General features: G+C 44.6%; 1 protein-coding gene across 8 annotated transcripts in view; it reads right to left on the minus strand.

The window, feature by feature from the left end:
• sphkap (SPHK1 interactor, AKAP domain containing) overlaps positions 1–13,060 on the minus strand; it is a 120,376-nt gene that overhangs the window by 3,677 nt on the left and 103,639 nt on the right. For 6 of the 8 annotated variants that reach the window (XM_085184416.1, XM_085184414.1, XM_085184415.1 and 3 more), the window contains 6 exons: positions 8,276–8,335; positions 7,731–7,871; positions 6,498–6,759; positions 2,926–6,259; positions 1,465–1,620; positions 503–586 (listed from right to left, as the gene is read on the minus strand). In XM_085184416.1, coding sequence (XP_085040542.1) covers positions 503–586; positions 1,465–1,620; positions 2,926–6,259; positions 6,498–6,759; positions 7,731–7,871; positions 8,276–8,335 — 4,037 coding nt within the window. The remainder of the gene's footprint in view (positions 1–502; positions 587–1,464; positions 1,621–2,925; positions 6,260–6,497; positions 6,760–7,730; positions 7,872–8,275; positions 8,336–13,060) is intronic. The other 2 variants (XM_085184418.1, XM_085184419.1) reach the window with 2 other exon arrangements.

Below are 13,060 nucleotides of genomic sequence, written 5' to 3' on the forward strand. Positions count from 1 at the left end.
TTTTGGGGGGGGGGGCTCTTCGACCATCAAAGTGACCCCTTTTTCTTTTTCTTTTTTAAAAATGCAACATTTTCTCAGTTTAAACACTGGATATGTTTTCTATGTTCTGTTGTGAGCAAAATGTGGGTTTGTAACATTTGAAAAATCACAGAATTCTCTTATTTTATGAAGCGTGCAAACATTTGTGGAATCAGGGTTTTAAAATAAGATTTTTTTAATAGTTCACTAAATTACGAACCTTTTTGGATATTTTTTAAAAATCTGCACTGTTAACCTGATTATTTACTGTGTAGACAAATGAAAGAACAGAATAAATGCAGAAAATTCAAAAGGCTTTTGTCTGTTAAACAGAAAATTGTTATTTGTTCTGGAATGACGAGTATATACTTGTCGAGCATGTGTGAGAGAAAATAATACCTGCAAGGTTTGAGTGTATTAAAAATGTCACTGTTGACACACCAAAGACATAATAATGAGAAATACAGTGATAGCAGAAACATACTGGATTACTGTGCTTTGAGAGGGAACATCAGAAAAAGAATCCAGGTCTACCAGGCCTAAGCTAGACGTGCTGCTGGTCCCATTCCTAGGAAGGAAAAACAAACAAAAAAAAAACCCAGCAGAAGTGTCATTTAAATGATGTCTCGAGACATCCAACACGATCGTTCACTTGTCAAGAAAACAATGTCCAAGCGCAGGGATGCAGGTCATGTTATTAGCTGGTGATTAACATATAAATAGCAGCTGCAGCAGAACTGGGCACTGAAGCTGGGAGAGCTGGTGATTTGTGTTTTTTGCCTGGCAGCTGGTCCGTCTGGAAATGGGGATGAGGCATATTTGGAGGCAGTTAGGTGGGGAGGGTGGACAGGCAAGGCCGGCAGCCGTGCCCTTGTGTCACAACATAGATCAGGGATGAGGCAGAGTTAAAGTAAGCAGGTAGATGGAGAGGTTGCAGTGTTATGGTGGTGCGCACAACTACTCTTGCTCTGAACACAGTACCTTGCTACTTCCTATTAAGTCTCGGAACTGCCCAGATCATTGATTGTCCAGTTTGAGAAATTAAATGAATCATTATGGTATATCTCTCTTCTTTTTGTTTTAAGGAAATAGGGGATCTTACACCATAAACTTATTTTAATAGGTGATTAGTTGGGTAAATAAATGAGAATTTGATGAAGCAGAGAATGGTTTAGTGGATGTTATGAGCTGGCCTTTTGATCCATGGTATAAGAGCTCTTGCACCACTGCAGCCTACTGCTGCAGGAGGAGATATGGCCCTGTATGGCTTTGCAGAGCGAGCTCTCTTGCCATACACTGCATTAGCAGGTGTGGATACTGGAGCGGCAGGGAGTAAATTGGCATTGGCACAGGAGAACACAGTTAGTAGCAATGGGCCAATGAGAGCAGGGTGAGGGTGTGAGCAGCAGCGTTTGGAGCGATATCAAAAGAGCAGCGGTTACTGACCCCTCGCTCAGGTGGATAAAACTACTGGTCTCCTCGTGGGGGTCATCTTCGGGGGTTATGTGAGACCAGCTCCCCATGCTCTCTTCACTGCTAGCACTCATAGAACGCTTGTCCCTCTTCACTACTGCAGCCACGGCTGTCCTGTCCCTGTCACTGCTGGAGAGAGCAAACCGCAAGATGTCCACAATGTCGGCGGCAATGCTTTGGTCACTTTGGCTACTGTTCCTGCTCCTCTATGCACTACTAATGTTACGCAGACACGCAGATTTGTTACTACTAACCTCCTTTCTATAAGCCCATATCGGGATCATGTCTTACTGTAAACAGTAACTTTCTACAAATGACAAATGCCTTTGGAGTGTGAAATGATTATTAAAAAGAAAGCTAATTCCTTTGAATATCTTTAATGCATCAGCACACTGCATTTCTCATGGGCACTGTTGGATTTTCAGCTCTTTTTTTTCCAGGACACTGATTAAATTAAGTCATAATCAGATGATTGAGAGCTGCCATCCTCAATTCTGCAGGGAAATCAGGTTTTATTGAATAGGCGAGTGACTGACTTGCACTCGCACACAAGGGACAAACACATGCACTCCACTTGTTTCTGGATTACATGTTTTATCAAGCGTTATCAAAAAACACAATAAAACTCTACGTTGAGCTTTCATACATTCCACTTATCGGCTTCTCCTGGACATTAGCGATGCTGCTCATACACTTTAGTGGTGTCATTTGGGTCCAAATGGAAACATGCAGTCTTTGTTACCCTAGAAATGTGAATTAAAAATGTTCTCCTTGACAGTCCTACAATCTGCTGTCTCCCGTGAAAGTCCCCTCAAGACATTTACAGCATTAGAATAAATCTCACCACCATGCCGAGTCCCTGTCTTGCTAAAACGTCAGTCTGGTTTCAATTACTCGTGTATCTGACAATGCAGCCCCCAAATTCTTTGTCATTTTGGCTGTCTCGGTAGAATCTCAGTTCCGATTCTATCTATTTCAATATCAGTGAGTGTTTTGTGATCTTAGTGTGAGTGCAGCTTGTACCGATAAAGGGGACTTCAGCGGGCACTCTGTGGATAAAGGATGAAGCTGCTAAAAGCTTTCTGCACACACAGTACATCACCCAGACAATGTGAGTCACAGCCTAGACAAACCTGCTAAAATAGATTAGTTCACCCAGTAAATAGATCCTGTGCGTGCCCGCTAAGCTTTGATCAAACTCTATAAATAGCACTGTACACCTGCATTTTATGTGTTTAGTACAGATTTTCATACTTGATGTTTAAAAATAGTCAAGCACTTTTTTAAATTATCTCCCTTACTCTTGTCAGAGAGATTGATCTCTACGTTTCACATCCAGTAGATGACTATTCTGCTGCAGGGTTATTAAAGAAAACTCTGCCTGAAGAAGGAGGGGTCAGACTCTCACACAAAAGCCTGTGAGCAGTGTAATACCTGCTGCTGTTGGTGGGAGCTCTCTCCGTATGCTTGGTAGCCGGCGTGTCTGAGGACGCTTCTTGATGTCCCCCTGTTCTTTCAGGGTTTGAGACAGTCTCTTCATCTCGCTGATCTCCTTCGATGTGGATCAGCGGCACATTTCTGGGGCCCCTTATGCAGGCTGAAGCGCTGTCACTTCCCCCGATGCTGCCAGTTTGCTCCTGGCTCGACCTACTTCGGCTACAGCGTAGATGGGATTGCTTGAACCCCCTCCTCCTTTCACCAACAGGCATGTGCGCCTGTGGATGTGACCCAGGTGTGCCTCCACCTACATCTTGCTGTCCCCCCAGCGCAGATTTGCCAATATCCACTATGTCAGCTGCCAGGCGATTGGCAAACTGCTGCACATGGGGCTGCAAGTCTCCTGCAGCTTCCAAATCAATACTGTCTTCAGAATCAGCGATGATCTTGTTCTTTCTCATCAAGGACTCGATAGAGCTTGACCAGGTCTCATGAATTAGCATATCAGTAATCTGGTCAGTCTTACCCCTCTGATAGAGGCATGAGTCTGATTTGCACAGTCCTGTGGCTGACACAGAGTTGGTGGGGAAGATATTTAATGTGTCCCCGTGCACATTCCGCGCAAATCCATCAAAAGAGTTCGCTTTTATGGGCGAGTTGACAGTCAGCCGCGAGTCTGAGGAGCGCCGGTCTGGCACTGAAGACTGACGTATACAGAAGGGTGTTCTTAGAGGAGGTGGGAACAGGCTGTTGCTCCACTCTTTAGTCTTTGCAATGCCATATTCTTTGTTTTCCTTATCCATATCCCGAAGCATAAACCTGTAGAACTCCTCTGTGATGCTCTCGGTGCTCGACTGTTTAGACAGGCACGATGACGCCCTGACATTAAGGTGGCCGTTTTTCTTTGATGCAGCCTGCTGTACAGCAGCAGCCAGGATGCTGCTGGCATTCTTCCCTGCATAGTAGTCCAACAGAAGGTCAAAGCCTCTGCCCTCTGTCTCCATCTGGTTAACCATGAACCGAGAGAACTCATCTGTGATGCTCTCGCAGCTGGACTGCTTAGAAATCGAGCTGCCGCGACTCAAGTTCTGACCTAACCGGCTGCCCGGGCCCAGAGTGTTGGGTGTGCCGGATGGGTCCGCGTCTTCTTCTGGAATGCTCTCATAACTGGATGCCTTCCCACGGCTCCACCTCTCACACTGCAGTCTGCTGCGCTGCTGGCCTGTTTTGGAGGTATCCACCACATTGAGTTCAGGGCAGTTCAGGATCCTAGCCGTGACCTCAGAGGCAAAGAGGGCAAATGGGTCCTGCGGTTCGTCAGGGTTTACCGACTCATCTACCACCCGGTTGACCAGCCGCTCCATTAGCTCTGGCTGCTCCTCAGTTTTCCTTTTAATTTCACTTAGGCGGGGCGCCCGATGTTTTCTGGAAGCTGAATTGCTGTTCTGACCCTCTTTTCTCCTCAGTACTGTGCGGCAAGCAGGGATCAAATAGCCCTCGGGGACTTCAGCAGAGGACCCTTTAAGGGCACAGAACCAGGGCTGTTTCCCAGTGGAGTTTTCTAGACAGATTGCTGCAAGTTCTGTGGCCATAGACACAACCGTGGAAGCCAAATCATCAGCATAGCAAGTAATTGGTGTCCTGGACTCTGAGTCTATTCTGAAAGAGTTCAGGGAGGACTGAGGTGTCAGAGAGGCCTGTCTGCTGTCACTGCCTGTCACCAGTCGTCCTCTCCTCTCTGTGACCTGAACTGGGATTTCACTTAAAGGCTCTCTGATTGCACCACTGCCCTGCTGGCTGTCAGAAAAGTCTTTGGCTGGCAAGGAAGTGGGTTTAGACTGAGTTTGTCTGCACAATGACTGCTGCTGTTGTTCTTTGATGTTTGCTGCTGAGGACGATGCAATGACATCACCTTCCTCAAGCGCATATTTCTCCTTCAGCCCTGCAACTGTGGATAACTTATCTGTGCAGTGCAGCACGCTGCTTAGATTCTCATTATGCCCAAATAAGCACTGTAATTGGCTTAATGGATCCTTGGCATCCTCCTTGATGTTAGCAGGTTCCTTAGCACAAGCATCACCTTCTCGTGTGTCACGTGACCCTTGGTCACACGTGGAGATGTGGCTGATCTTTTTCTGTGTCAGGCAGAGAATATCAAACAGCAGATTGTTGACACTGTCTTGCAGAAATACCTGAAAGCTTGGCGCCTCCTTCCCGGTACCCTCCAGTTCCTTTTTCTTTTTTGCCTTCTCTAAAGCATGCTTGAATAGACTGTCTGCCACTTCATTTATTAATTCATCCACCTCCCTTTCATCCGTGTAGCTTTTTTTCGAAAACGTAATGCCATCTACTATCCTGTTATGCGTGGTTCCCAGCAGATGGGCTACACTCCTGTAGCCTTGTGGCTGAGTCAGCACCTCAGCCGCTTCCCGATGCAGGACTTCAGCAATGTTGGCACGAAACGCTTCAACGCTGGTTCCCTCTGCCACGCTGCAGTGCAGCGTGAAGGCTGCGGAGGCCTCGGCAGCAGACAGCAGACCGCGGGACGCTGTGTAACTTTCAGCGGGATCTGTGTCCGAATCGCCGCCGTCTCCGGGCTCCTCCATTAAGTCCACAGCTGCGACAGCGCCGGCTACCTGAGCCATGCCACACATAGCTGAGGAGAAGGAGTACTCTTCTTTATCTTCTGGTTCCTGCAGCTCCTCATCGACGTCCTCTTCCGAAGCAGATTCCATGGCGAGCTGTTCTGTTAGCTGCGGGGTAGTAATAGTGCCAATAACATTGGCAGCACAGGCCAAAGCCACCTCTACATGTTTGGATACGTGTCCGCCATTGTCATGGGGATTGTGAGCCTGCATCTCAATCTGTTGCTTTTCTCCAGTTTTGGTAGCGTGGTCGGGCACGTGAGGCACCTGGTTCTCCGGCCATTCCGCAGCCCCGTCAGCGCTGTCTGGGCTCTGAACAATGACAATTTTAGGGAGTTCAAAAGAGCAAGTGTGCTGTTGGGAAGGCTGTTTAGTCTTTGAAGGGCTCTTGAAGTTGGGAGGGCAACTAGAGAGGGACACACTGATGGCTGCCTCTGAGGCAAAGGAGGTTTCATCTTGAGAGAGCCGTATGAAGGCATCCTGCAGTACCGACTCAGCCAGATTGGTGGCGTAGTACCCCGCTGACTCTTTAGTCTGGATGCTTGCTCGCTGATGCCCTTCCTTTTTCACCTCGGCATCCTCCCTTTGCTGATGACGTGCCAGCTGTCCCCGATGACTTGCAAGTCTGACACAGTGTTTCTGTGCAGCTTCTGGCACGCTCTCTCCCAGGTCACCGCTCTCTGGCTCTGTGAACAGACAGGGGAAAAAATAAAAGCCGTGGAAAGAGAGAATGACAAACGTCTACACCGATTAGGAAGCAGCACCACCGGTTTCCAAAATGTCACATCAACAGTAGAATATTATCCCGATTGGCCCTCCACTGACTCTGTGTCAAATTAAATTTTCCCTTAGAGAAAATACATTTCTGAGTGCAACAATAATTATAATTTTTACCCAGCTGAAAACAAACCCTGCTGTACTCACCATTTCTGAAGCCGTCGTCCTCGCTGTCATCTCCCAAGTGTTCTGAGGCCGTCAGGAAGTCTTCCTCTATGGATGAGATAGAGCGATTGGTGTCATCATCGAGGCGCTGTCCAGCCGCTTTGCCCTGCTGACACTGTCGCTCTTTTCCCCACTGCAGGCCGATTAGGAACTTGTTGATCTCAAAGATGATGCTACCAGGCTGTGTGGAGCGTCTCTTCCCTGAACACTGAAGCAGGCACACACCTGTGCATCTCTGCCCACCCTGAACGGAGCACGGACAACTTTCATGTACGCTCACACATACTCAGTATATAATGTATCCAAAGGTCTAAAAGTATTTAAAAAAACCTACTACAGACAACACATAGGTAAGCACAGTTAACACATATAGTCACAAACTTTACTATAAATCTCTTAAAACATTATACAGCTCTATTGCCTGTTTTTCTTCCTTATATTTGATATACTATGAATTGCTTCGGACCTGCTAATGAAAGTTTAATAGGCTGTGTAAGCTCCTAGGGCTGTTTATTGATTCTCACAGCAGTTTTAAACATTTATTTATTGGATGAGCTTCAAAAAAGCAACCGCAACAGGGGAATTTTTTTATTTAAAGACAAATACACCAACAGAAAGGCTTACTAGTTAGCTATGTGTCTGCATGTATTTTTAATGCTGTTTAAAAATTCAGAGTATGGAATTAAAAAGCCACTTTTTGCTCGGACCTGCTGAAAAAATCTGACTCGAACAAAGTCGTATTTGCGGTAGCATCTGGATGAATTAAGTGTGAACGCATCCTTTGCGTTGAAAAAGTTCAAACCAAATGTCTTTTTATCAGACTGGTTTTTTTATGGAAATGTTTTACTCTTGATGTTTGCTGCTTTGTATTCAGACATACTTTGAAACCAGTTGTCTGTTACAGGCCCAGTTTTCACATGACTATATTTGGAACACATATCGCTTTTTTTGCACAAAAATAAAAGTCAAACCTGAACTTCGTGTTTGCCAAGATAGCAGTGTGCCTCAAAAGATGAGGGCATGCTTTTACTAGACTAAAAATGGAAAAATTGCTCCATAAAATGAATGGACTCCCTCATGTGGGGTCTTTTTCCCAGCACAAAAGGTTCACATCTAATCGCACAGCGCTGCTGTACGAGAACAGCTTGTGCTCTCGGCCAGTCAAGCCAAAGGCTGGAAATACTTGTAACGAATAGAAAACCACTACAAACTTACCTGAGCTGAGGGGTGTGGGTGTGCTTGGCAAGCTTCTGTGGCTTCTAATCCACCCAGCAGTAGGATCTCATTTTCTTTCGGCTGGTGGACGGTCAGTAACTCAACAAGCTTTGGCAGATCTGGAGACACAGATGCCAATTTCTGCAAGACACAATCCAAGCACAGACAATACTAGATGATAACAACAACACTTTAGTCAAGTCACTTCAAAGCTGAACATAATGTGCTCTCTGCGGTTCCAAGTCAGAGACACATAATTATAAAATCCTTCCTGTGAGAGGACTTGAACCATGTGGAATGATCATTGATCGCCCACCACCGCCACCACCAGCTGCAAAAGCTGCATATTTTCTACACAAATCATCCCTCTAATTCTGGGTGATGATCTTGAATCCATGGCAACTGAGCCAATGCATGTATTGTATGTGAAATACAAGGACCAGATTTCCTGAGAGATGAAAAGTGGGAAGGAAGGAGGGAAAAAAAAAAAAAAAAAAAAAGGTGCAAGGAGAGAACAAATGAGCGTGGAGGAGAAATCTGCTCACCTTGATGCTTTTGTCATCACGACAGTCAGTTTTCTGTGGGTCCAGATTTACAAAACAGACCTGAGAGTGAAGAAAAAGAGGGCGTCAGGATGACGGGATTTTACAGTAATTTTGAAGTTTCTGCCCGACTTGTCCATCAGCTACACTACAGAAGCCGTCTGTTCAGTCCACCACATTGTCATATTGACAGAGGCCTTTCTAAGGAGATGCTCTTGTCTCAGAGGGGCTGGTAGGAGCAGGTGTAAACCAGAAATGATTTTCTTTCCCCATGTCTCTCCTCTTTTGCTTTTCCTCTTCAGCTGTCTCCACGCTTTCACAGTGTGCCTGTCACAGTCCCCGTCTTTCATTCCCTGCCGGTCTCGCGTTCCCTCGGCTCTGACTGCAGATTTAATGGTCTGTGATGGAGTTCTCATGTCAGTGCTGGGACCCCGGGACTGTCCAGTAGCTGCTGTTTGATTCTGCAGCACACAACCTCTGCTCTAAGTTGGCATATCCAAGTTTGTCCTGTGTGGCTAAATGAATACAGCTCAGCTGCAACAGCATTGGAAGGGGAGTGCAGTTCACCTTGAGTAGTACCCCTACTCAATATGAATGTGCAGGGTGTTTCGAAGTGCCTTGGGCAGAGCGATATGTTTGCAATGCAATCACGATTTCATAATTTAAGAGAAGGAAATTATAGATACTCAGAAAGCGAGTATTACATATCTGTCATTGTTAATGGAAAGTATGAAAACATTCAGGATTAGCAAGGCAAAATTAGAACCAGTAGTTTTCAGTTATTGGCCTGATGTGATTGGCTGTTCTGTTTCTGTTTAACAGATGGGTATATATGAGTGCATTACTGTAATAACTATAATACAAAGGCAATTTCAGAGAAATACAATGAAGATAATTCAAGAGGAGGGTGACCCGGCGCTTGATCGACAAAAGCCACGTGAAGAGAAAGGTGTGTAATAGTTTGGGAGGTCAAAGGAATCCAGGGAAGCAACTCGTGTTGACTCCTGCTCTGTATGTCCTGCTTGCAGCCCTGTATGGAGAACATAATGCTCTCCAGACAGAATCGTCCAGCCTGTCTGCAGTTTGCGTTTAAAGGTCATGGTGGCAAGCCAGAGGGTTGTTAAAAAATGTCTTGCGGATGAATGTGACAAAAAAAAAAAAAAAAAAAAAAAAAATCTTCCAAACAGTTTGTTTGGAGAAGGGGAAACCTGGTTATGTCCGTGCCATGCGTTGGGCTGACTGCGCTACATCTCGGTCAGGGCTGCTCGCCACGATTGATGGAACAATGAATTCTGAATCGTAGCAGCAAACTCTAAATGAAAATGTCAGGATATGAATTGAAGCAATAGAGAAAGTGGGTCATGCGGCAAACAGCCACCCTGAGGATGCGAGTGGTTTTATAGAAGATAGATAAGGGGGATAAAGTTAACGTTTTGTAACGTGACCATAATCAAACAGAAATTACATAAAAGGACCTGAGGGAAGCAGTTCGAGTGAGGAAATCTACCAACATCCTAGAGCTGAAGCTGTACAGTGAGCTGTTTTATACAGAGAACAAGCCAAAAACTCCAACAAAGGACTGATCCACAGTTACTGGACATATTCAGTTGCACCTATTGTTGGATTAGGTGGTGGAACCAAATACTGAACATAAGGTTTGCATATTTTGTGTCCTCACAAAGTCTAGTTTGTTTTCATTAAAAAAAAAAAAAAAAAAAAATTTTGCTCTTGTTGTTGATTTTTTTTGGATCATGAAAGGTCACAGTGTCTAACATCTAACCATCTGTTGGTTGCTCATTAAATTTAGTCATTCTTAGTTACTGTGGTACCTTCTCTTCTCTCAGTGAACTTGGGGGGTGGGGGGGGGGGAGAGAATACCGCTAGCTCTCCTTTTCACTGCCGCCACCTCCACGTCTGCTCTACCTGCTGATATCTAACCCCATTCTTTCCTCTACAGACCTGCAAAAACAATATAGATTCAAATAACCACATTTTGACGCCCATCACCGTTTGAAATAATTTTCCTTGAACCTCCTGAGGTGTGCCTGGCGTTTGTTGCTAGGCGTTTAAACAGCAGTTGTGAGACGGCAGACATTCCTCACGAGTTTCATCTTTTCCTCATTTATCGGTGTTTGCTTAAAGAAGATCTAGACACAGAAAGCCATGTCAAAGTATAGAAGCCACAACAGATCCACATGTATTTTTTGGGTAATTTTGGTGGGAAATCATGTCACATTTTCTAGCTGCAGATGTTAAAGTGAAGCAACAACTGCTGCGATAAATAGGCCAATGTACTCATGAGTTTATATTCCAACAGGAAAAAGAGCAGAAGCAAATCCTCACATCTCTAAAACACAGTCAGGGCTTCTTCATCAAAGAAAATGGTAGGGTTAAAAGAAACAAAAGACTGGTAACTTTCAAAGAGAGGGCAGTGACAAAAAAAAAAAAAAACTGTCTGCAAAGTCAGATGGAAGCAGTCAAAATATCCTTCAGCCAAAAGGATAATGTGACACATTCAGAAAGGCCAATTTCCCCCTCACCTTCAATCTGCTATCCTCCAGTCAAACAATGATTTCTAAACTATGGAGGCTAATAGGATGAAAAATGCTGCTCGAAAACAGATTCAGCCAAACAGAAAAGATGTGAAGTCAATGGCAGCTGACAATGACAGAATCTATGAAAAGTCTCTCCAGTCGCACCCTGATGAGGATGGTGGATTTTTATTTAATTATGGATGGATGGATATTTAGTCATTCATTTATGTTTGTCTGGTGCCCTTCATGGGCCGCATGTGTCACCTATAACATTCTCCTTTGCTGGCTCGCTATCAAAATAATCAGAGCAATCTACTCAGGGAGGAGTGAAAGCTCGATTTGCTCGTCTTTTCAGATCAGTTTACAGGGCGTGATGACGACCTTTTCTGTTGTCACAATTGCCGTTAAATGCCAGTGAGATACACATTAGGCATTAGATTACACACCAGTACAAAAATATTTCCACATGCTGAACCTAATCTGATCCAAAAATGAGGCTGATAATTGATTTTTTTAACTTCGTTCACTGTGTTTGGTTTTGTGTCTGCAGTTTTTCACTTCCTGTCCACTTGCTCATCGCGGGATGAACAGCCGGTTCTGTTCCCTAGCTTATGAACGTCTCAGCAGTATTCGCTTGTGCTGATTATTTGGAAATGTTCCCAGAGAAGGCCACCACGACATCTCCCACCCGTCTACCAACACGTCGCCTGTGCACAACCCACAGGCAGAACAAAGCGAGCGATCCAGACTCGTGACCTTGAGAGGGGACTGAAGCAATTTAACACTATCAGACGGCGAGAGTCGAGAGGAGGTGGTTCTACATTTGGGAAAGGAGAGGACCATTCAGCCGTCTCATGGTGACGCCAGCGCAGGGACATGCTCTGATTCTATCAGACATAGTGGACAACACGCAGGTGCGTCAGCCCGTCTCTGAAGGACTGACCAGGTGGGTGAGATAAAGAGGAATAAGAAATGGTTTGATGTTAGAACGTGATGAAGAATAATGGGCTCCAGTTTTGAGCAACAGCCAGTAGTAAGAGGTTATAAGACTTATATTTTATACCAGTAGTTACATTATGGCTTCATAGTATAGTGGTTTACACGGTTGCTTAGAAAATCAAAGATCCTCAGCTTGAACCTGGGAGGAGATAAACCTATTTGGGGTTGCATCAGGAATGACATGTGTACAAATCTCTTAACTCAAATATGCAGTGAAGCTGATTAACGGATAAAAGTAGCTTATCACTAATTATATTCATTTTCTAAGGGAAGTTCATGGTTTAAGTTCCACTAACTGATGGAGTAACAAACCTTGGACATGCTGACATTTACAATAATCACCTTCGAGGTGGTTTATTGAGCCTGCCGAGCAGCCGCAGAGCATATAAACACTCATTTGGAGTGTCTGACCACCTCATGAGTCTTAGATCAATACTCCCTCTCCGTCTGAGATTTGACTGCTGCTTTCACCAGCTGATTGCTACCTACCAAACTGAACCAGGAGCAACACAGTGAAAGCAACGAGAGCGTTCAGAAAAGAAAAAGCCAAAGGGGCTCATTTCTATCAAACAGCTGTTTCGCAGAAAGTAACGGTGTGATTTAAGAGTATTGTGAAAATAAATTGTACATTTTTTTAAAGGGTGTGCACGTCTACACGCAGGCTCGTGTTTGTGTCAGAACTCTGGCTAAGACCTGCCGTTGAGCGTCTCCCCACGCTTTCTTGCTTCACTAGGTGCTCAACCCGTGAAAATTTACAGCTGTGCTCGGCTTCAGCCCAGACAGTCAGCGTGGGAACTCGGGGTGACTCTGACCACCTGTGCTGACAGACCACCAAAAACGGTCAGAGATGACCTTTACTAGAGAAGGAAAACAAATTTCAGTTTTACCATCAAGCTTGGGTGCTAGATGTCCTCGCCATTGTTTTAACAGACTTGAAGGAAAAACAAGTCACATACTGAACTTTGAAGCCAAACATGTCTTAAATTGCGCATTTATTTTTGGAATTAACCTTGTGAAATGTTTGATACTGCTTAACAAACAGGCAAGCAGACCATTGGCTTTTTTGGGGGGCTTTTTTATGATGTAGCTGATCAGAGATTACATTTTTCTTTGATTTAACCTTTATACAGGTACATGTAGGGATGGTTATTGATAAGATTTTCACGATTCCGATTCCATTTTCGATTCTGTTTAACTATTTGATTCTTTATCGATTTTCTTATCGATTCTTTTTTTTTTTTTTTTTAAAAAAAGG

Source organism: Neolamprologus multifasciatus, chromosome 14 (assembly GCF_963576455.1).
Source record: "Neolamprologus multifasciatus chromosome 14, fNeoMul1.2, whole genome shotgun sequence".
NCBI classification, from domain to species: domain Eukaryota; kingdom Metazoa; phylum Chordata; class Actinopteri; order Cichliformes; family Cichlidae; genus Neolamprologus; species Neolamprologus multifasciatus.